At 44.7% G+C, this 22,030-nt stretch overlaps 1 protein-coding gene across 2 annotated transcripts in view; it reads left to right on the top strand.

Annotated features, from left to right (window-relative positions):
- Window positions 1-3,506: 3,506 nt before the first annotated feature.
- Window positions 3,507-22,030, top strand: part of LOC138825234 (histone-lysine N-methyltransferase Smyd1-like) — a 33,458-nt gene continuing 14,934 nt past the window's right edge. Inside the window, exons 1-5 of one of the 2 annotated variants that reach the window (XM_070019645.1) lie at window positions 3,507-3,679; window positions 13,519-13,695; window positions 15,586-15,799; window positions 18,446-18,576; window positions 21,041-21,079. In XM_070019645.1, the coding sequence (XP_069875746.1) occupies window positions 3,543-3,679; window positions 13,519-13,695; window positions 15,586-15,799; window positions 18,446-18,576; window positions 21,041-21,079 (698 nt within the window). In that variant the 5' untranslated portion in view covers window positions 3,507-3,542. The remainder of the gene's footprint in view (window positions 3,680-13,518; window positions 13,696-15,585; window positions 15,800-18,445; window positions 18,577-21,040; window positions 21,080-22,030) is intronic. The other variant, XM_070019646.1, reaches the window with a different exon arrangement.

Below are 22,030 nucleotides of genomic sequence, written 5' to 3' on the forward strand. Positions count from 1 at the left end.
TACATTTTGGCATATCCTGATAATTTGGGGAAGATAATGGAAAGGAGTCATTAAAATAAAATAGGCACCGGGGCTGGGAAGGTGGCTTAGTGGTAGAGTGCTTGCCTTGCATGCATGAGGCCCCGGGTTCGATTCCCCAGCACCACATAAGCAAAAAGGAAAAAAGCCAAAGTGGCACTGTGGCTCAAGTGGTAGAGGCGCTAGCCTTGAGCTGAAGAGCTGAGGGACAGCGCCCAGGCCCAGAGTTCAGGCCCACGACCGGACCCAAAAAAAAAAAAAAAAAGAAAAAAAGAAAATAGGCACCATTTAATGAATACTTAAGTTTTGAGTGCTGTGGCCCCATACACATGACCTCATTCAACCCTCTCAACAATCCAGTAGAAATTATCACCCTTGTTTTATAGGTTTCATTCCAAGGTGGTAGAAGCAGACTTAGAGTCTAAACCCAGCCTGGCACTGGTGGCTCATGTCTGTATCCTAGCTCTTCAGGAAGCCGAGTTCTGAGGATCATAGTTCACAGCCAGCCCAGATAAGGGACTCTTATCTCCAATTAACAAGCAAGAATCTAGAAGTGGGGCTGTAGCTCAAGTAGTAGAGCAAGAGCCTTGAGCAAAAAAACTAAGGGATGACCCCAGGGTCTAAGATCTAGACCGATAGCTGACACACTTGTATACACATGCACATGTACACACACCCCCCATGTACAATAATTCAAACTCAGTTTTATTTGACTGAGAATTGAATGTTTGTGCATTGTTTAATAATAGCTAAGCTATGGAACAACACAGATGTTCCTCAGTGGACTAATGGATAAAGAAAATGGAATTCTGTGCTTCCATCAGAAAGAATGACATTGTTTCATTTGTAAGGAAATGGAAAGACCTGGAAAAAAATTGTATTAAGTGAAGTAAGCCAGACCCAAAGAAACATAGGCTGCATGGATTCCCTCATTTGTAATAATTAGAATGTGCCTATAAATCTACAAGTAATCCCAATTGATAGCAAAAGACAAAATAATTACACTTAGACATAATTAATAAATAGCACTCTAAACATTTATACAGTGAGAACAAAGGACTTTTTTTTTTTTTTGTCGGTCATGGGGCTTAAACTCTGGGCCTCGGCACTGTTTCTGAGCTCTTCAGCCCAAAGTGAGCGCTCTACCACTTGAGCACTTGAGCCACAGCCCCACTTCCAGTTTTCTGGTGGTTAATTGGAGATAAGAATCTCTCACAACGGGGCTGGGAAGGTGGCTCTGTGGTAGAGCACTTGCCTTGCATGCATGAGGCCCTGGGTTCGATTCCCCAGCATCACATAAGCAAAAAGAAAAAAAGCAGGAAGTGGCGCTGTGGCTCAAGTGGTAGAGCGCTAGCCTTGAGCTGAAGAGCTGAGGGACAGCGCCCAGGCCCAGAGTTCAGGCCCCACGACCTGACCCCTCCCCCCCCCCAAGAAAAAAATCTCACGGACTTTCCTGCCCTGGCTTTGAACAGTGATCCTCAGATCTCAGCCTCCTGAGTACTAGAGCACCCAGCAATAGGACAATATTCTTAGGAGAGAATCACAAGGGCTTAATAGCTCTGTGCATATGGTCATATAAAGTGATGCTTATTGAAATGGAGACAAGAGTATTTTTTTTTTTTGTACAAGACTGCAAGAGGTTGTTTTATTGTTTTGTTTTTACCAGTCGTGGGACCTGAACTCTGGGCCTGGATGTTGTCCCTAGGCTCATCAGCTCAAGGTTAACACTCTATTACTTGAGCCACAGCGCCACTTCTGGCTTTTTCTGCTTATGTGGTGCTGAGCAACCGAATCCCAGGCTTCATGCATGCAGGCAATCATTCTACCACTGAGCCACCTTCCTAGTCCCAAGGTTGTTTTGTTGTTTGTGTTTCTTTTTTCCTTTGGTTTATTTTCTTTTGTTGCTGTGTTTGATTTCGGTACCTTTTGTCTTGTATGTAGGTTTATCTTATTTGGGGAGGGGAAAAGGAAGCACAGAAACTGAAATAAAGGGTGAACCAATTTAATGGTGGTACTCACTAGACACTTTGTTGGAAAGACCTATACAACTTGGGGGAGGAGGGTGGTTGGGAGGGGAAAAATAAGGGAGGGGTAACACAGTTCACAATAAATGTACTCATTACCTGGCTTCTGTAACTATAACCCCTCTGTATATCACCTTTACAATAATTTTTTTTTAAAAGAAGTGAGTGCTTGTGATTACTCATAGATCCAGATGACATAATTAAGTGTGCCTTTGTGAAAACCCGAGGCTGGGAAATACATAATAAATAAAAGTATTGATTCATGGATTTCAAGGTCGAAGGGGCTGGATTTGATGATATTCTTCTTGCTGGTATCACAACATGCTGGGAAGCATCACAGAGAGAGAAAGAGAGGTGGGAGGGGAGAGGAGAGAGAGAATATATGAGTTAATGTTCTGATAATATTAATTCATTTGTGAGGGTGTAGCCTTCCTGAGCTAACATCATTTAAAGGTTCCACCTTTCTACACTGAGTCATTGAGGATTATACTTTCCAGTACATGAACTCCATGGACACATTTAAACTATAACAGATGTGTCTGGAAGCTAAAAGTATTATACAGATAAGTCATAGCTCCAGATCTGCAAGTGCTTTTTATCTTTTTTTTCCTCCATCCCCCTCCCCCGCCCTAACTTCAGTAATACCTATCTCATCACCAAAGAGAAGTAACATTTAGTTCAATGGGGATTTTTAGGGGTTATTATTTTAAAAGTGTGCCTTCATTGTCCCCAGCCTACATCCAACATTCTGTAACATCAGCAATTCTAAGAGGGAAACTGATCTCCATGTCTTGAAGTTGGGATGATGTTGGAGAGAAGAGATACCCTTGTAGAATATATATATATATATATATATATATACATATATATATTCTCTCTATATATGTATATATATATATATATATGTATATATATTCCAAAGGGCTTGGTTTAGTTTCTATGGCTTTCTGCCAACATTCCTGGATGGAGGAATGTGGGGGTTGGGGTTGGTAGGGCAAGGGGCCTATCTTACCCGAGAAAGGGTGAGTCTGACAGCTGAAGGGTCCCAGAGCAGCAAATATCACCTTGTCTCTTCTCTTGGGCCACTCTAACCAGCTGCTTTAGACTGACAGAGGCATCTGGCTGCTAAAAATACCCTACTGACCAAGAGCTCCTTGTTCCAACTCAAGCTGAACACGGCTACAAGTCTAGAACTTGGCACATGCAGATAGTTTCTTCTTGAAAACGAGCTTTTCAAACCTTGGCAGTACCCATCCCAAGACCACACGAACTCATAGTCACTTCTATCAGGTCACTGTCCTCATGCTCCCTCCCCATGCCTGCCTCCAGGGAAAGTGGTGAGGGGGAGGTAAGGGCCTAGTGGCTCAGGGGGGTGGGGAAGGGGAAGTGGCCTGTCCATTTATAGTCCTCCTCTTGGGACACTGAAGGTGCTAAATAGCAGCAGCCACCAGAGGCTGGGTGCAGTGTGATATCTACCTCGCTGGCCTAACAGGCTCTGAGATGACAATAGGGGACATGGAGAATGTGGAGATCTTCACTTCTGAGGGCAAAGGCCGGGGTCTGAAGGCCACAAAGGAGTTTTGGGCGGCTGATGTCATCTTTGCCGAGCGGGCATATTCTGCAGTGGTTTTTGACAGGTATGAAACCCGGGGAGTGGCCATCCTCTCCTTCATTAGCCTAGTGGGTGAGAAATTTCCCAATGCTTTGCTCTCAAAACCGTTAAGGGAAGGGCTAAGGGTTATGGATCCTTAACAGAGTGGCACTGTTAATGCTGGTGCTTTTTTTTCCCCTTCCTGTGAGGAGCCATTTCCTGGAATTTGTTGTGGTCCCTAGAGGGGTTGCAGGTGAACAGGACTTTGGGACATCTTCTTTTAAGGGGGTGAAGTTGGCTGGGAGGGTGTGTTGTGGGTGGAAAGGTGGGTGTGGTTCTGGGGGAATATATTCTTACAGAAAACTCTTTAGCTTCTTTTGGTATATACAAGAACCTAGAAGTCTATTAGAGGGCAAAGAAGTTGTTGAGAGTGTAAGAAATTAATTGTAAATACACAAGTAACACAACACAGGCACCTCTTTACTTTTCAAAAAAAGTTAAGAGTCTGGTCCAACCCTAGTCTCCTATGCTTTTCCTTAGAGATAATCCATGTGATGATTTTAATGTGTTTCCTTCTAGAATGTTTGTTACATGTATCTGTCTGTTCTTATCAAGATATATAGCTATAGATTGTCTATTTTTGCTTTATATAGAAATAGTATAATACTTTATGTGTTACTTTAAAACATTATTTTCCCCTCTAAATAGCATATTTTAAAATGCTTATCCTTGTGGAAACTAGTCTATAGATATTTAGGCCTTCAAATATCTTTCTTTAAATGACATGTAACGCTATCAGTATTGACTCATAAGCTGTATTAATCCTGAGTTTAACTGCTAAATATTCTACCCTATAATACATGACATCTCACTTACTTATTTTCCTATTAAGAGACGTTTGTGGCTGCTTCTTATTCTTTTTCTCCTCCTCATTTTCCTCTTCCTCCTTGTGTGTGTGTGTGTGTGTGTGTGTGTGTGTGTGTGGCTGCTTCTTATTCTTTTTCTCCTCATTTTCCTCTTCCTCCTCGTGTGTGTGTGTGTGTGTGTGTGTGTGTGTGTGTGTGTGTGTGTGTGTGTGTGTGTGTGTGTGTGTGTGTGTGTGTGTGTGTGTGTGTGTGTGTGTGTGTGTGTGTGTGTGTGTGTGTGTGTGTGTGTGTGTGTGTGCCAGTACTGGAGCTTGAATTCAGGGCCTGGACGCTGATGCTGTCCCTAAACTTTTTTTGCTCAAGGCCGGAGCTCTGCCACTTAAGCCACAAGTTCACTTCTGGCTTTCTGCTGGTTAATTGGAGATAAAAGTATCATTTTTCTGCCCAGCTGGCTTTGAAGTGGGATCTACAGATCTAAGCTGCATGACTAACTAGGATTACAGGTGCGTGAGCCACTGGCAACAGCAAGTTCCTTTTCTCTCTGTTCTTTGGACTCAACCCAGGATCTTTTTTTTTTGGGGGGGGGGTCTGGTGGTGGGGCTTGAACTCTGGGCCTGGGCACTGCCCCTCAGCTCTTCAGCTCAAAGTTAGCACTCTACCACTTGAGCCACACCACCACTTCTGGCTTTTTTCTGCTTATGTGGTACTGAGGAATCAAACCCAGGGCCTCATGCATGCGAGGCAACCACTCTACCACTGGGTCAACTTCTCAGCTCATCAATCCAGGATCTTGCACATACTAGGAATGTGCTCTAACACTTCTTTGAATTTTTAAAATAAACATTAAATAAAAGTTTAAATTCTTCAAATGTGACCAGCTTTCACATAGTGAGACCAAAGGAGGATACTCTTAGGAGAGGAACACAAAGGGCAATGCCTATGCACCTCAGTTCATACAGAATAATACTTATGGAAACGAACTCCTGGAAATGGAAACAAGAGTTTTTTTTCTTTATTGCTGTTTCCCTTTCATTTCTTTCTTTCTTCCTTTTTTTTTTTGGGGGGGGGGGGGTCCGGTCGTGGGCCTGAACTCTGGGCCTGGGCGCTGTCCCTCAGCTCTTCAGCTCAAGGCTAGTGCTCTACCACTTGAGCCACAGCGTCACTTCCGGCTTTTTTCTTTTTGCTTATGTGGTGCTGAGGAATCGAACCCAGGGCCTCAGGCATGCAAGGCAAGCGCTCTACCACTGAGCCACCTTCCCGGCCCTCCTTTCATTTCTTTTGTCCAGTACTTGGGCTCGAACTCAGGCCAGCACTTTACCACTTGAACCACAGTGCCATTTCCAGCTTTTTTGATTTATGTGGTACTGAGGACTTGAACCCAGGGCTTCATGCATGCTAGACAAGAAGTCTACCACTAAGTCACATTCCCAGCCTTGTCTTATTTACTCTTTTATCTGTCTTTGGGAGGCAGAGAAATGGAGGGACAAAGAGTAAGCAAATCTAGCAGTTGTACTTATTAGACACTATGTTGAATATGAACTAATACAACTTGTGGGTAGGGATGGGAGGGAAAAACTAGAATAGGAGGGAAGGGGGCCCGGGGCTTGAACTCAGGGCCTGGGTTTTGTCCCTGAGCCTCTCTGTGTTCCAGGCTAGCACTCTACCACTTAAGCCACAGTACCACTTCTGGCTTTTTCTGAGTAGTTTATTGGAGATAAGAGTCTCATGAATTTTCCTACCTGGGCTGGCTTCGAACCATGATTTTCAGATCTCAGCTTCCTGAGTAGCTAGGATTACAGGTGTGAGCCACCAGCACCTGGCAAGAAATGTATTCTTTACCTGACTTATATAATTGCAACCCCTCTGTACATCACCTTTATAATAACAAAATATTTGAAAAATGTAACCAGCTTTAAATGAGTCTGCTTAAGTGGACCAAAGTGCCTAGGATGCTCATATTCAGGGTTAGGGAGAAGATGTGTGAGGGAAAAGTTGAGAACTTCATTTATTACAATTTTTGTGCCAGTCCTGGGCTTGAACTCAGGGTCTAGGCACTGTCCCTGAGCTTTATTTGCTCAAGGCTAGCACCCTACCACTTGAGTCACAGCTCCACTACTACTTCTTGTTGGTAGTTTTGTTAGAGATAAGAATCTTATATACTTTCCCTCTTGGGTTGGCTTCAAATTGCCATGCTCAGATCTCAACCTCCTGAGTAGCTAGGATTGCAGGTATGAGCCATCAGTGCCTGTCAAGTTGAGAACTTTTAAGGAACTTGGTGTTAGGCAGGCTGTTTGTGAACATGGAAGCAGGGATGAGCTTCTTAGCACCCAGTGGGGACAGCTGGGCTGGGTATCTATGTGGTTCTCTATGTGCCTGTGGGAAGCCAGGAGCAGCCCTGGCACACAGAGCACACTGACAGCCTCTAAACTGGGAACAGCTGGGGAAGGAGTGGTGGAGGACAAATGATCTATAAATGGAAGTAATTTCATAAAAGGATTAGGTAAATTCCTGAACCATTTGTTCAGAAAATGAAGAAATATGTGTTTGTTAAAATATTTGTTAAAGAATAGCCTCTTCATGACATTGTCAAAAAAAAAAAGAAAAGAAGGATATGTACTCATCATCTGACTTATGAAACAGTAGCTCCTCTGTACAACTCTTTAATAATAACAATAAAATTATTATTATTTTGTCAGTTGTGGGGCCTAACTCTGGGTCTGGGCGCGGTCCCTGAGCTCTTCAGCTCGAGGCTAGTGCTCTACCACTTGAGCCACAGCACCACTTCCAGCTTTTTCTGTTTATGTGGTGCTGAGGAATGGAACCCAGGGCCTCATGCATGCAAGGCAAGCGCTCTACCACTGAGCCACCTTCCCAGCTCTAAAATTATTATTATTATTATTATTATTATTATTTGGGTCCGGTGGTGGGGCCTGAATTCTGGGCCTGGGCGCTGTCCCTCAGCTCTTCAGCTCAAGGCTAGCACTCTACCACTTGAGCCTCAGCACCACTTCCGGCTTTTTTCTTTTTGCTTATGTGGTGCTAAGGAATTGAACTCAGGGCTTCAGGCATGCAAGGCAAGTGCTCTACCACTGAGCCGCCTTCCCAGCCCTAAAATTATTTTTTTTAAGTGTCCCTAAATACCCAGGCCTTGCAGGAGGTCCTTGTATAGCCACACCCACTTCTCCCCTGTCCCCACCTCCTGCATAATCCCTGACAACCCTAGCACAGTCATATAGTCTCCATTTCTATAACTCTATCATTACAGTGTTGTTTAAGTGGGACCACACAGTGTGTCACCTTTTGGGACTGTCTTGTTGCACAGTCATAATTCTGTGGAGACTCAGGCAGGTGTTCCATTTACCTGTGGCTCCTTCCTTTTTGTTGCTATGTAGTACCCCATGTGTATGGACAAGTTTGTTGAGCCATGCACCTGCTAAATGACATCTGGATCATTTCCAGTTTGAAGCCATTGCACATAAAACTGCTATATGAAATATATATATATGTATGTATATATATATATATATATATATATTTCCCTTTTGATGTTTGCTCTTGGTTATTGAGGATAACCATAGTAAATTTAGACTTTTGCTTTTAGGAAAGACATGCTGTTGTGTGACAGCCTGCTGTGAGTGCCATTGCTAAAACATCTACTGAATAGTCCTCAGATTCTAAAGTTTAGGAGTAATAGCCTCTTCTCTTTCTTTTTTTATCCTCTCTTCTCCTTTTCCCTCTCTTCCAATCCCCTTCCTCTCTTCTCTTTTTTCTTCTTCTTCCCCTTCTCCCCTTCCCTCCCCTCCCCAGATATTACCATATCTGGCAAAAATTTCCTTTTAAACCTAGACTATACCACCTACCTCCACAATGAGGCCATCTCCACTCATTTACATCTGGGGATATGACTTCAACTTGGGATGAGGAGTGTGAACACAGAGGATGCACAGAAATACATACAGGAGGAGGTGCTATGTGCACTGGCTGTAATTCCAGTATGAATGGGAGGCTGAAGTAGGAGGATTGTGAGTTAGAAGCCAGCTTGGGTTACATGGCAAGACTCTGCTTCAACAGACAAAATAAAAAGGGCCCACTCTATTCCTGAACAAGGAAGCTGAAGTGTCTAACTTATACCTAGGTGTATAGTAATGCAACACGAACACAGCAATGCCCCTCAGGGGCGGACAGGAGTCACTGAAAAATTACATAGACACATCAATCTGGTCACATTGCAAATTGTCTGCAATTGCAAGGTACTGCAGAGGAAGTATTCCAGATCCCTCACAGATTGTCTTTCCAACATCATTTCTCACTATGATTCCTATGATCCCCAACAGCCACTCCTATATCTTAGAGTGTCTGTGCTTGCCCCTACTTCAAAGCTTTGACACAGCCAGGGCCTCTTTCTGGAAGACCTTGACCTTATCTGAGGACAAACTCAGTTCTTCTTTATCCCAGCAAGGCAAATCCTCTTCACCTCCCTGCTGAATGTCCCTCTGATTGTCTCCACCAGTTGTGGACTAGGATCTCATCTTCTTTACTTATATTTTTGTACCAGCTCAGCCTGGATACTGCTGGAAGCAAGTATTCTCTTTATCTCTAAGGCCAGTATTCTCTTTATTCTCCAGTATTCTCTTTATGTAAGGCCCTCTGTTACCTAACTCAATAATAGATAATAAGCATGTGATAATAAAGCCTGTAATTGATGCTCAATAAATCCTTATGAAAGAAAGGAAGGTGGGAAGGAGAGGAAGAGGGAGAAAAGGTAAAAAGGAAGAAAATGAGAAAAGGAATTAAAAAACGGTAGTGTGGGTACTTAAAGGATGGAATATTCTCTACTATTTGGTGGGCTTGGAGTTTTGTGGACTTTTTTTCCTTTTTAGCTTTTTTACAAATTTATTTTTATTTGTAAGAAACATACAATTAAATCTAACTTGATTTTTAAAATCTAAACTCCTGGGCTGGGAAGGTGGCTCAGTGGTAGAGCGCTTGCCATGCATGCATGAGGCCCTGGGTTCGATTCCTCAGCACCACATAAGCAAAAGAAAAAAGCCAGAAGTGATGCTGTGGCTCAAGTGGTAGAGCGCTAGCCTTGAGCTGAAGAGCTGAGGGACAGCACCCAGGCCCAGAGTTCAGGCCCCACAACTGGACCCCCCCCCCCCCCAAAATAAAACAACAAATCTAAACTCCCTTAGTGGTAATAACATTTTATAATATAACTATGGCAAAAAACTAATATTTGTTTAATCAAAGTATCATGCATATAAAAATCATGGCAAGCAAGCAAAATTTAATTAGAAAATTCATAGCTCATCAAAGTGTATCAATTATGTTGACAATCTGAGACCATTTTTGCAAATTTAGTCAAGATAGAGAGCAAAATTCACAGCTAGGCTTGACATTTAGTACTACAAAATTTTACCCTAACATTTTTGTTAATAAGACCAGACAGGGAGAATCTTTCTTTGGCTCAGTCCTCTTTGATAGTGGTGTGGCAGGCTGTCTGTCCAGCATGCATACACCTTGTCTTTGTATTTATTTATCTGCCAGTCACTGATCATTTCCATATAAGGAGCTGAGGAGCAGCTGCCTTTCCAGCCTTCTCAACTCTGACAGATAACAGCAACCCAGGGTGGGGCTGCAGAACAAGGCCTGAGTGGGGGTCCTCCTGCAGGCAAAAGATGTACTGGTAAAGTGGGTGGACTGTTTGGGGACTTCTGTTCTCTGGCTGGACGCACTGGCTAGCAGCCAGGACTTCCAAGAATAATACCTGTGAGGATAATGACCACCACTTCCCTAGAGGGGCTTGGTGAAAACTTGCATATAGAAAGTGAATGGAAGGAGCCAATAGCACCAATCCATGGACACCAGTGGTCTTAGCTACTCAAGAGGCTGAGATCTGAGCATCACTGCTCAAAGCCAGCATTGCACTGACATTGCGAAGTTCTGAATGAATGAAGTTACTACTTGAGTGAACAGGAGACAGGATAGATACTTGTGAAGGTCATTATTTCCTCACTACCGCTGTCCCAAGGCTGGTGGGAATAAGCACTCTTACTCCTGGGATCCAAAAGGGGGTTTGGGGACTTTATAGTCTTTTGAACACTCTCCCACACTGGGAGAAGCAGTGGGGGAGGGGGAGTTTGTCTTTGTCCCCACAGGGACCATTTACTTCCTGCTAGCTTGCCAGGTTGAAAGATTATTACTACTAGAATGTGTTGATTAAACAGTTTTAAAAACAAAAAAAAAAACAAAAACAAAGCTTAGAGTATAGCTCAGTGGTAGAATTGTTCTCTCCTTTATGATTTTTGTTCTTTGGGGTTTTTTTTTTTGCTTGTTTTTAAATTATGCTGGTCCTAGGACATGAACTCAGTGCCTGGGAGATGTCCCTGAGCTTTCTTGCTCAAGTCCAATGCTCTACCACTTGAGCCACACTTCCAGTGTTTTGGTGGTTATTTGAAAATAAGAGTCTTATGGACTTCTCTGCCAGGGCTGGCTTCAAACCATGATCCTCAGATCTTAGCCCCCTAAGTAGCTAGGATTACAGGTGTGAGCCACCAGAACCCAACTTCCCTTCTTGATGCCACAGTGGACCACCAGGCCTGGCCTTGGTCTAGTTCTGGAGCCTGACCCCTAGCCATGTCCATGTGTCTTGCTTGACTGCACTGTAATTGCCATCTTCGTTTGATGGCTGGAGGCATGTCAGCAGAAGCTGTACAAGGATCATTTGAAGGAGCTGGGAGGGTTCAACTCAGAGAAGAGGAAAGAAACAGCAGCAGTGGCTAGCAAAATTTTAAGGAACTGACCTGGCCAGACGGCTACACTGGGGTACAGGAGTGTGTTTCCTGGGAAGGCAAAGTCACACTTAACACAGGGAAGTACATGACAATTAGAATTGGCCAGCCACAAACTGTTCTGCTTTTGTTTTATGGTTTTCTTGAGTTAGAGTTTAACTATATAGCCCAGGTTGGCCTTAACTTGCAGTCAGTCTCCTGAGGGTTGGGATTATAGGTATGTACCACCATGTCAGATTGTGATTTGTTATACATATGTGTGTGTGTGTGTGTGTATGTGTGTGTGTGTGTGTGTGTGTGTGTGTGTGTGTGTGTGTGTGTGTGTGTGTGTGTGTATATATATATATATATATATATATATATATATGGGAGGTGATATATATAACACAGTGCCTATGACATAATTTTTTTGGCAAGGGGTCCATGACGAATTTCAAGACTCCCAGGTTCCTCTGGGGTCTTTTCTGACATGTTCTAGAAAAAACTTCCTTTTAATAATATTCAGCACATTACATGGTGACCACATGTTTGCTTGGGTTTTGGGTGACTTGCTCACTGTATCCCAGTACTCGTCCAGTAGAGCTCATGAATTGACACTGTGAAATGAACTGACCAAAAGCCTACCTGCAGAAGGCATTGTGTCTCTCACATTGAGGTCACTTCAAAAGTTCTGTGAAGCTGGGCGCTGGTGGCTCACGCCTGTAATCCTAGCTACTCAGGAGGCTGAGATCTGAGGATTGCGGTTCAAAGCCAGCCCGGGCAGGAAAGACCGTGAGACTCCTATCTCCAATAAACCACTAGAAAACCAGAAGTGGCGCTGTAGCTCAAGTGGTAGAGCGCTCACCTTGAGCTGAAGAGCTGAGGGACAGCGCCCAGGCCCAGAGTTCAAGCCCCACGACTGACAAAAGAAAAAAAAAAAAGTCTGTGAAAAGTCTGATTATAACAAAAAGACCATTTGAAAGCTCAAGCTCCTCATTTTGAAAAGCAGGGATCTATAATTTTGAAGGATAAAGACCAGCTTAGAGCTAGGACTGGAAGCCAAGTTTCTCCATGGTCAGTGCTGTGTGCTTTTCAATAGGCTCTCAGCCGTAGTTTGAAGCCGAGTGTGTCCCCAAGGTTTGCTGTGTAGCATTTAATCTTTATTGTGAGCTATTAAGATGGCAGGTATTTAGAGGTGGGGCCTTTGGGAAGTAGTTAAGATTAAAATCAATGTGGAGTTCTAATGATTGAAACATTGTGGCTTTATTAGAAAAGGGAGAAACTTGTGGGTGGGAATGGGAGGAAAAGCTGGGAGAGAGCTGGGGAAGGAGTGACATTGTAGAAAAAAGTGTAGTCCTTGCTTGACTTAAGTAACTGTATTCACCTTTATAATAATAATACATTTAAAAGAAAAAAAGAGGAAGAAAAAAAAAGGAGAGCCTGGTGCCCATAGCTCATGCCTGTAACCCTAGCTATTCAGGAGGCTGAGATCTGAGGATCTCTGTTCAAAATCAGCCCAGACAGGAATGTCCATGAGATTCTGATCTCCAATTAACTATCCCGCCCCCATCCCAGAAAGCTAAAATGAGTCAAGTGGTAAAGTGATACCTTTGAGCAAAAGAAGCTCAGAGACAGCATCCAGGCCCCGAATTCAAGCCCCAGGACTGGCATACACATATACATGCACAAATACACACACATGAGAGGGAAGAGGAGGAAGAGAAGGAGGAGCAGGAGCAGGAGCAGGAGCAGGAGGGAGAGACCAGAACTCCTTTCTTAGTCTTTTTTTTTTGTCGGTTGTGGGGCCTGAGTGCTTTCCCTGTGCTCTTCAGCTCAAGGCGAGCACTCTACCACTTGAGCCACAGCACCACTTCCAGTTTTCTAGTGGTTTATTGAGATAAGAGTCTCATAGATTTTCCTGCCTGGGCTGGCTTTGAACCATGATCCACAGATCTCAGCCTCCTGAGTAGCTAGGATTACAGGCGTGAGCCACCGGCGCCTGGCCCCCTTCCATATTCTCGATCCCTGTTTTCTCATTATACAATATGCTCTTCACCTTAGGGCTGTGTCAAACAAAACAAAAATAAAACCCATCATCAAATTCAAGTCCTAATCTGTGCCACTAGACCATGACCCCAAAGCAGTCTTTTTTTTTCTAGCTCACCCAGCCAATGCTCATGTTTTGTAACAAGAGAAAATGTCCCAAGAGAGCCCCCCACTAACCCTGTGTTTTCTTCCTCCACGGGCAGCCTCATTAATTTTGTGTGCCACACCTGCTTCAAGAGGCAAGAGAAGCTCCATCGCTGCGGACAATGCAAGTTTGCCCATTACTGTGACCGCACCTGCCAGAAGGATGCCTGGCTGAACCATAAGAACGAGTGTTCTGCCATCAAGAGATTTGGAAAGGTGCCCAATGAGAACATCAGGTCAGAGTTGGGTGGGGGTCGGGGGGGGTGGGCTTGGGAGTTCCACACATCAGACAGGATGGTAGCAGGACAACATTGGCACTGGCTGTGGAAAAGAGCGTCCAAGAGACCTGATGGTCCCTTCTTCTAGTCATGCCCTTGGATCCACCAGGGAGAGCTGGGGGTCTACAGCTGCGGCTGCCCCTGATGAAGCAGGCCTAGGACTTAGAGGCTACAGGTCTTTTCCACACCTAATCTGGAGCCCCAGCCTCACCTCCTCTTATTCTTCCTCCTCCTTCCATTTAACAAAGCAGTTTGTTAATACAGTGCATCTTGATCAGTGTCATTCCTTTCAACATTCTCACCCTCTCCTTCCCTATCCACTCCTTCTCTCACTCTTCTTAATTTTGTAGGATTATACATTGAATTATTGACTGTATTTCCCCTCTCTTCTCTTCATTTTGCTAGTCCTAGGTCTTGAACTCAGGGCCTGAGCGCTATCTCTGAGCTTTTGTACTCAAGGCTAGTTAGCACTCTATCACTTGAGTCACTGCTCTACTTCCAGCATTTTTAGTAGATCAGTGGAGATAAGAGTCTCATAGGCTTTTCTGCCTAGGATGGCTTCAGACCACTATCGATGCTAGATCTCAGCCTCTTGAGTAGCTAGGGTGACAGGTGGGAGACACTGAAGCTAGGCATGGAGTCTTCTTTCATTCTAAAGCTGCTCAGGACTCCATGTAGGGACACCTTGGTCCCCAGGCACCTATGGACTCACGTAGGTCAAGTCTCACGTAGGTCAAGTCTCCAGAAATACCTCTGACCTAAATGAGACAAGAAAAGAGTTTGTGGTTTGCCAAGAGGTGGGACTGACTTGATCTGATCCGGGCCCAGCAGCCCCTCCCAGGGACCTGGACAGCACTGTGGGTGGCAGAGAGACACTGTGTCCCTAGGTCACAGGATTCACTTTGTGGGACAGAGCTGCCTAACAGTTAAAAAGGAAGGCCTAGTCATGAAGCTCCCTGCTCTCTAGACCTCCTCCTGTCCCTCCTTCCCTCTCCTTCCCCAGACCCCTCTGCTCTAGTCTGGCCAGGCCTCTTCCTGCTTCCTGAATGGGCTCTATCCATGGCTACCTCTGGGGCCTTTGCTTATGCTATTTATCCCCTAAGGCTGTCTTCTCCACTTTCTCTCTGTCCTATCATTAAGAATTAGTTCAGTTGGAGTTGTCAACTCAAGTCTAAGATCTTAGCTACTCAGGAGGCTGATGGCTGAAGATAGAGGTTAGGAACTGAGCTTGGCTGGGTAGACACTTTGGGACACTTTGTCTCCAATTAAACAAAAAAAAAAGATGCAATTGGAATTGGTGGTTCAAGAAGGAAAGCACTGACTGACATTGAGAAAAAAAGCTAATTAAGAGTGTGAGGCTCTGAATTCAAGCTCCCCCCTCCCTCCCCACACACCCCTCCAAGTACTTCTGGAGGGGTGGCAGAATGTATTATGCCCAGATGCAATTTACCCAGCTCCCTACCAGTAAGCTGTACTGTTAGGAGACACCAGACTGCTGTCCCTCTCCATGTCCCCAGGCCCTGAGTGGCCCAGCTCCTGCTCTCCACTCCTCTACTCAGCCATCTGGGTCTTCTTGCTGTTTCTCCATCAGGCCAAGCCACTTCATTTCTCTCCATCTTGTTACCCCTTTTATTTTCTGCCCAGCATTTAACACTACTCAAAACAATGTTGTTTACTTATATTTCCCCTATCATAAGAAACATTATGATAGATTGTCCTTTCATGTAGTTCAAGAGCCTGACACTGCCTGGCCTCTGAGGTACCCGGTGTTTGGTGTTTGTTGAATGAAAGCCTGAAGGACAATGTGGTGGGTGTGGCCTCTCAGACAAAGTCTGTCCCTTCCCACAGACTGGCTGCCCGCATCATGTGGCGGGTGGAGAGAGAGGGCACGGGGCTCACGGAGGGCTGCCTGGTGTCGGTGGATGACTTGCAGAACCACGTGGAGAACTTTGGGGAGGAGGAGAAGAAGGAGCTGCGGATGGATGTGGACACGTTCCTGCAGTACTGGCCGCCCCAGAGCCAGCAGTTCAGCATGCAATACATCTCTCACATCTTTGGAGTGGTATAGCCCTGTGCCCTGATTCCTTGTCCTCTCTCCTCCAGCGCCCTCCTCTTGTCAATCGGATCTAACCCAGGCAGCCAAGGATTGTTGGAATCTGCCCTGTACTTCCCAGATATAGCCAAAACACCTGCTGGTCCTTCTGACAGAACCTTAAATGTCCCCATTAAAAAACATAAACGTTGGGTGCTGGCAACTCACACCTGTAATCCTAGCTACTCTGTAGGCTGAGATCTGAGGATTGTGGTTTAAAGCCAGTCTGAGCAGAAAATTCCCCATAAAACACGTATCTCCAATAAACTACTCAAAAACTGGGAGTGCACTGTGGCTCAAGTGGTAGAGCACTAGCCTTGAGCACAAAGAGGCTCAGGGACAGTGTCCAGGCCCTGAGTTCAAGCCCCACAAGTGACCGCCCCCCCCCAAAAAAAATTCAGAGTTCTTAACCCTTAATAAAAGATGGGCCATGGTTACAGCTGGCATTGCCCAGTCAAGAAGTTTCCAGACATCAGGAAAGGTGGCCAAGAGGGCTGGAGGGGACAGAAGCTTAAAATTAAGACCCCTTGTCTACACTCTTTCTGGTCTTCTTACTACATCATTTATACCCTAATTCACATTGTTACCCCTTCTACAAACTACTCATTTGTCATTCTCTGAGTACTGGACTTAGATGGTAATTAATCTTCTGGTCTATCTGTACCTTCTCAGTTTTCTCCTGAAAACAAAGACTTGGTCCACATTATGGTCTGCCCATCACTCACTTTAGAAAGAAGACCCTTTCTCATGTCTCCTGGGCAGGATGTTTGGGGAGCCTGAAGCAGTGAGTCAGGCCTTCCTGGTTGGAAGGACAGAAGCAAGCAAGGGCACAGGAGTCCAGGAACTAGATGGAGGAGCCTGGTGGATCTGGAGCCTCAGGCTTTGGGCTTTGGGGTATGTCTGGATGGCTTCTGTGTGTTGGGCCACACCTTACATGGTGATGGTGATTAGGCTGAAGAGAGAGGTTATAGTAACAGTAATAACGTCAAGAACAGCATGAACACATGCAGAAAAAGATAGAGATGGGGTTGTTTATTTTGAGAAGTCATGCACTGTTGGGGTTTGGACAACTAAGAAAGAGCTGCAGTTCATTCAAAGGCCATCTTCTGACATAATTCCTTCTTCTTCTTCTTTTTTTTTTGCCAGTCCTGGAGCTTGAACTCAGGGCCTGAGCACTCTACCTGAGCTTCTTTGGCTCCAGGCTAGCACTCTTACCACTTGAGCAACAGTACCACTTGTGGCTTTTTCTGTGTATGTGGTACTGAGGAATTGAACCCAGGGCTTCGTGCATGCGAGGCAAGCACTCTACCACTAAGCCACCCTTTCAGCCCAATTCCTTCTTGCTCAGGAAAAGTCAATCTCTATTCTATTAAGATCTTTAACTAGCCAGGCAGTGGTGGCTTAGGTCTGTAATTCTAGCTACTTAGGAGGCCGAGATCTGAGCAATACAGTTCAAAGCTAGGCCCAGCTGGCTTTGATAAAAGTCTGTTAGACTTTTTTTTTTTTTTTTGGTCATGGGGCCTGAACTATGGGCCTGGGCATTGTCCCTTAGTTCTTCAGTTCTTCAGATCAAGGCTAGTGCTCTACCACTTGAGCCACAACACCAGTTCTGGCTTTTTCTGCTTACTTGGTGCTGAGGAATTGAACCCAGGGCCCCACGCATACAAGGTAAGCACTCTACCACTGAGCCACTTTCTCAGCCCCTCTGTGAGCCTCTTATTGCCAATTGACCACTGGAGCTGTGGCTTGAAGTGGTAGAGTGCTAGCCTTGAGCAAAAAAACTCAGGAACAGTTCTCAGGCCTGGAATTCAAGTCACTCCCTTACTGACTGAAAAGAAAAAAAGAAAAAAGATCTTTAACTGATTAGATGAGACCCACCCTCATTGAGGAAGACAATCTGCTTTTACTCAAAATTCTCCAATTTAAATATTAATCTTATCCAAAAAGAAATAGCTTCACAGAAACATAAATGATGTTTCACCAAATAAACTATCCGAGCACCATAACCCAGCCATAGTGCCATGTAGATGTGTCATCCCAGATTCCCATGCTATAGTATTCCATGCAATCTTTACAATACAAGGTAAGGTTAATTATTCAATATTCTGGTTTCATAGGCAGACCTGGAACTAGAGAAGCTTCATAATCTCTGAGGGCTGTCTGGTTAGCTGATGGTTAAGAAATGTCTAGAAGCAATCTGCCTGGTGCCAAAGCCTCTACTTGTGCCCACACATGTGTATACAATACACTTGAATATACTGGAACACACAGACACACACTTGATACACATGTGTACATCCAAACCGGCAAGGCAAGTGGGCAGGGAATGGAGAGCAAAACAAAGACACCAAGGAGTCCTCATGTAAAACTCAAATGCAGAAAAAGGAATTCAACATTTCCATCTTTAGCCCTTCTAGAACACAGCCACTGAGAGCTTCCATAATGGTGTTCCATTTTGTGGGTCATGTGGAGTCCCATAGAGAGTAAGAGATTGTTTCCAGACTCTCCAAGTAACTCCAGGCTCACACTTTTAAGATTTACACTTGCAATAGCTAGGATGGTGTTCTACCCCACCTCTACCTGCTGACCAACTCTTTTGTCCTCTCTTCTGGGTAGATTAACTGCAATGGCTTCACCCTCAGTGACCAGAGAGGCCTGCAGGCGGTGGGTGTGGGCATCTTCCCCAACCTGGGCCTGGTGAACCATGACTGCTGGCCCAACTGCACGGTCATATTCAATAATGGCAAGTGAGTACTGCGCCTGGGGTGTGAGATGGGGAGGAGGACATTGGGGTCTCCTTTGGTTCAATAGTCAGAATTGAACTTGAGCCATGGATGTCCAAGGTTCAGCAACCCTAAATCTCATTCTAGATTAATTGTGGCTAGGAGAAAAAAAATTGAGGCGGAGAGTAAGGAATTCCTTTGGGATCAGATTTAAATTTGTCTCGTTCTCAAGGCTACTTAGATAAATCTCTAACTTCGATTCTAAAACTTGAAGCTTATGGTTGCTTACCTAGAAACGACATCAGAGAATGCTTAAGAATGGCTTGGCAAGAATGTATGTTGGAAGGCATACTCAAAGGGATCTATCCACAGAGAATTTAATGAGAACAATAGAAGTGTAGACAGGATTTAGGAACTGAACAGGAATGGCAAGCAATCAAGGTCTAGAGCACAAGAAAACTCTATAGCCTCTAGTCTTAGAGGGACAAGTAGAGTTCACTCCCTTTCTACAGCCAGTTAGAGCCTAAACCATGGTAGAGGGGCCCTGGCAGCTCAACTGTGGTTACAACCATGCCAGCAGAGAAGCCAGTCACTACTGGAACCACGGTAGACTGTCCTCCAACCTTCTGGACTCCTCCAACTCCAGAAGACCAGAGAACAAAGGACCCTGGGGGATGTGGCCCTCACAATTCTGCCCTGAGGCTAACACAAATGAAGGACATGAGGGCAAAGACTGGATCCTGCAGATGGGACGTGAATAGAGAGGGATCAGTCAATGAGATGAGCACCTTTTTTTTTTTTTTTTTTTTTTTGCCAGTCCTAGGGTTTGAACTCAGGGCCTGGGCACTGTCCCTGAACTTCTTTTGTTCAAGGTTAGCATTCTACCACTTAAGTCACAGCACCACTTCTGTTTTTTTTTTCTGCTTATGTGGTACTGAGGAATTGAACTCAGGGCTTCATGCATGCTAGGCAAGTACCAGTAAGCCACACTCCCTGCTCCAAGCACCTGGTTTTGTCCATGGTTCACGCTGGAGAAATCCGAGGAAGGAGGCCTGAGCTATATTCATTGCGTATGCTCTTAAAGATGATCTTGTATAACAGAAACAAGCTGATTCAGCCTTCAACATGAGTAGCTTCCTCCTTCCTATCCCCAAACCTAGATACCAGAAATTATGGTTTCCATGTCTCTACTGAGAATCAGGCTCAAGCCTTCACCTAGCAATGACTCTAATTTCCCCTTTCTCCTCTATTTCTAAAGTCAGGCTCTAAAGCAATTGAGAAAGATGCTGGGGCTAAGAAAGTTCACTTTGTACACTGATGGTAACATTTTCCAGGCTCTGTGTTTCATTTCCTAAGCCTCTCTGGGTCATTTGGCTGAACTTCATGGAATCCTCCAAGAGGCCTGTAGTCCTGTAGTCTAATGAGCTTAGCCTAGTTAGCAGAGAGCAGATCAAATTTAGTCATATACAGGGTCCAACTTTCTAGATGTCCCTCTTCTAAGTGACAGTGACCCAGGCTCTTCTTGTCACTATGTGTAGCCATTGACCTTTCTTCAGGTCATGTTTGGTGTGTGCTTTGGCTTCTTTGCATTTACTAATCTTGAGCAGCCAGTATATCTGGGATTCTTGGCTTTTGTACAAGAGAAGCAGTTTTTACAGTCATTGCCTAGCTGCCTGGCATAGTGGAAAGAACCCTGGACATGGTATTGGGGGCCCAATTCTAACTCCAACAATTTTTACATGCTGCCTGTCCCTCACCAGTCTCCATATATACAATGAAAACTCTCCCCAAGATACTCATTCCAAACAGGCCATGATACCTGAATATCCATGATGCCTGTCAATGGGACAAGAACAATGCTGCACTTTCTGCACTATACATTGTTTCTTCACAGCTGCTCTCTCTCTCTCTCTCTCTCTCTCTCTCTCTCTCTCTCTCTCTCTCTCTCTCTCTCTCTCTCTCTCTCTCTCTCTCTCTCTCACTTTTGTGCCAGTGCTGGGGTTTGAACTCAGACCTTGCACATTTTCCCTTTGCCTTTTTGCTTAAGGCTAGCATTCAAACACTTGAGCCACAGCTCCATGTGGCTTTTTGCTGGCTAATTGGAGGTAAGAGTCTCAGAGGCTTTTATGCCTGGACTAGCTTAGAACTGTGATCCTTAGGTCTCAGCCTCCTGAGTAGCTAAGACTATAGGCATAAGCCACAAACACCCAGTTTGATAGTTTCATTACCTTCTAACAGGTGAGGCACTGAGGCCCATGGAAGGGAAGTTATTTGTTCTACACTGAGAACCTTTGAATCTAGCACTTTGCATTCCAAATCCAGTGTGATTCCTCTATATACCAGGTTGAATTCTGCTGCATGAGCCTTGCTAGGAGGGGCTGGGATAATTACCAGGATGGCCAAGGCCTTGGTAGTATGACCCACAATGCTGTGCTCCAGATCAGCCAATGGAATTGACTTGCATTTGGATGTCTGTTTTGTCTTTCAGTCATGAGGCAGTGAAATCCATGTTTCACACCCAGATGAGGTGGGTCAGTCTTTTCCAGCATCCCTGTCCCTCTGACCCATCTCCCTCACTTGCCTGGTTTGCTGGGACCACCCCCTCCCAAGTATCCCTGTCTGCCACCCATCTGTAATGTCCTGCACTCCAGTGTCTGGTCTTCATTGAGTGATGGCACATTTTTAATGCATTGAAATTAACCATTGACTTCTCACCCACCCACCACTGCCTGCCTTGCCTTTGTTTTCTTATGCTTTCTTTCTCTCTCTTTCCTTACTCATGTTTCTCACTTCCCCAGCCTTGAAGCATGAATTCTCTAGTCTAGACCACCTTAGCAAAGATCTATTATACCCCTGAACACTGCTTACCATGAACTGAGGACTATTGATGCTATTGATCTACTAAAGGATTATGTTTAAAATTTCAACTTCTTACCTAGACTGCACTCTGAGAAGAGCACTTATAACCATGATAGTTTGGTAAATAGGTATTCATATATTTTGCTTACTGTTTTTGGAATTTGCTTTTAGGTGATGTTTTACTTTTGTGTGTGTGTGTGTGTGTGTGTGTGTGTGTGTGTGTGTGTGTGTGTATTTTGTGTGTGTGTGTGGTTGTGCGTGTGTGTGGTGTGCGTGTGTGTGTGTGTGTGTGTGTGTGTGTGTATGTGTGTGTATGCATGTGCATGTGTGCATGTGCTGGAAGTGGAGCTTGAACTCAGGGCATTGTCTTCTCACTTGATTTCACTCAAGGCTGTTGCTCTTAAGCCATGCTCCACTTCTGGCTTTTTGCTGGTTAACTGGACATAAGGTTCTCATGAACTTTTCTGCCTTACAACAGTGATCCTTAGATCTTAGCCTTCTGAGTAGACAGGATTACAGGCATGAGCCACTAGTGCCTGTAGTACTTTTTACTTTTCTTACTAATCATATGATCCACTGATCGGTCATTTGCTCAGGCAGGTCTTTAGCTTAGGGATAA

This window comes from Dipodomys merriami, unplaced genomic scaffold (assembly GCF_024711535.1).
Source record: "Dipodomys merriami isolate MVZ:Mamm:240054 unplaced genomic scaffold, mDipMer1.0.p SCAF_136, whole genome shotgun sequence".
In the NCBI taxonomy this organism is placed as follows: Eukaryota; Metazoa; Chordata; class Mammalia; order Rodentia; family Heteromyidae; genus Dipodomys; species Dipodomys merriami.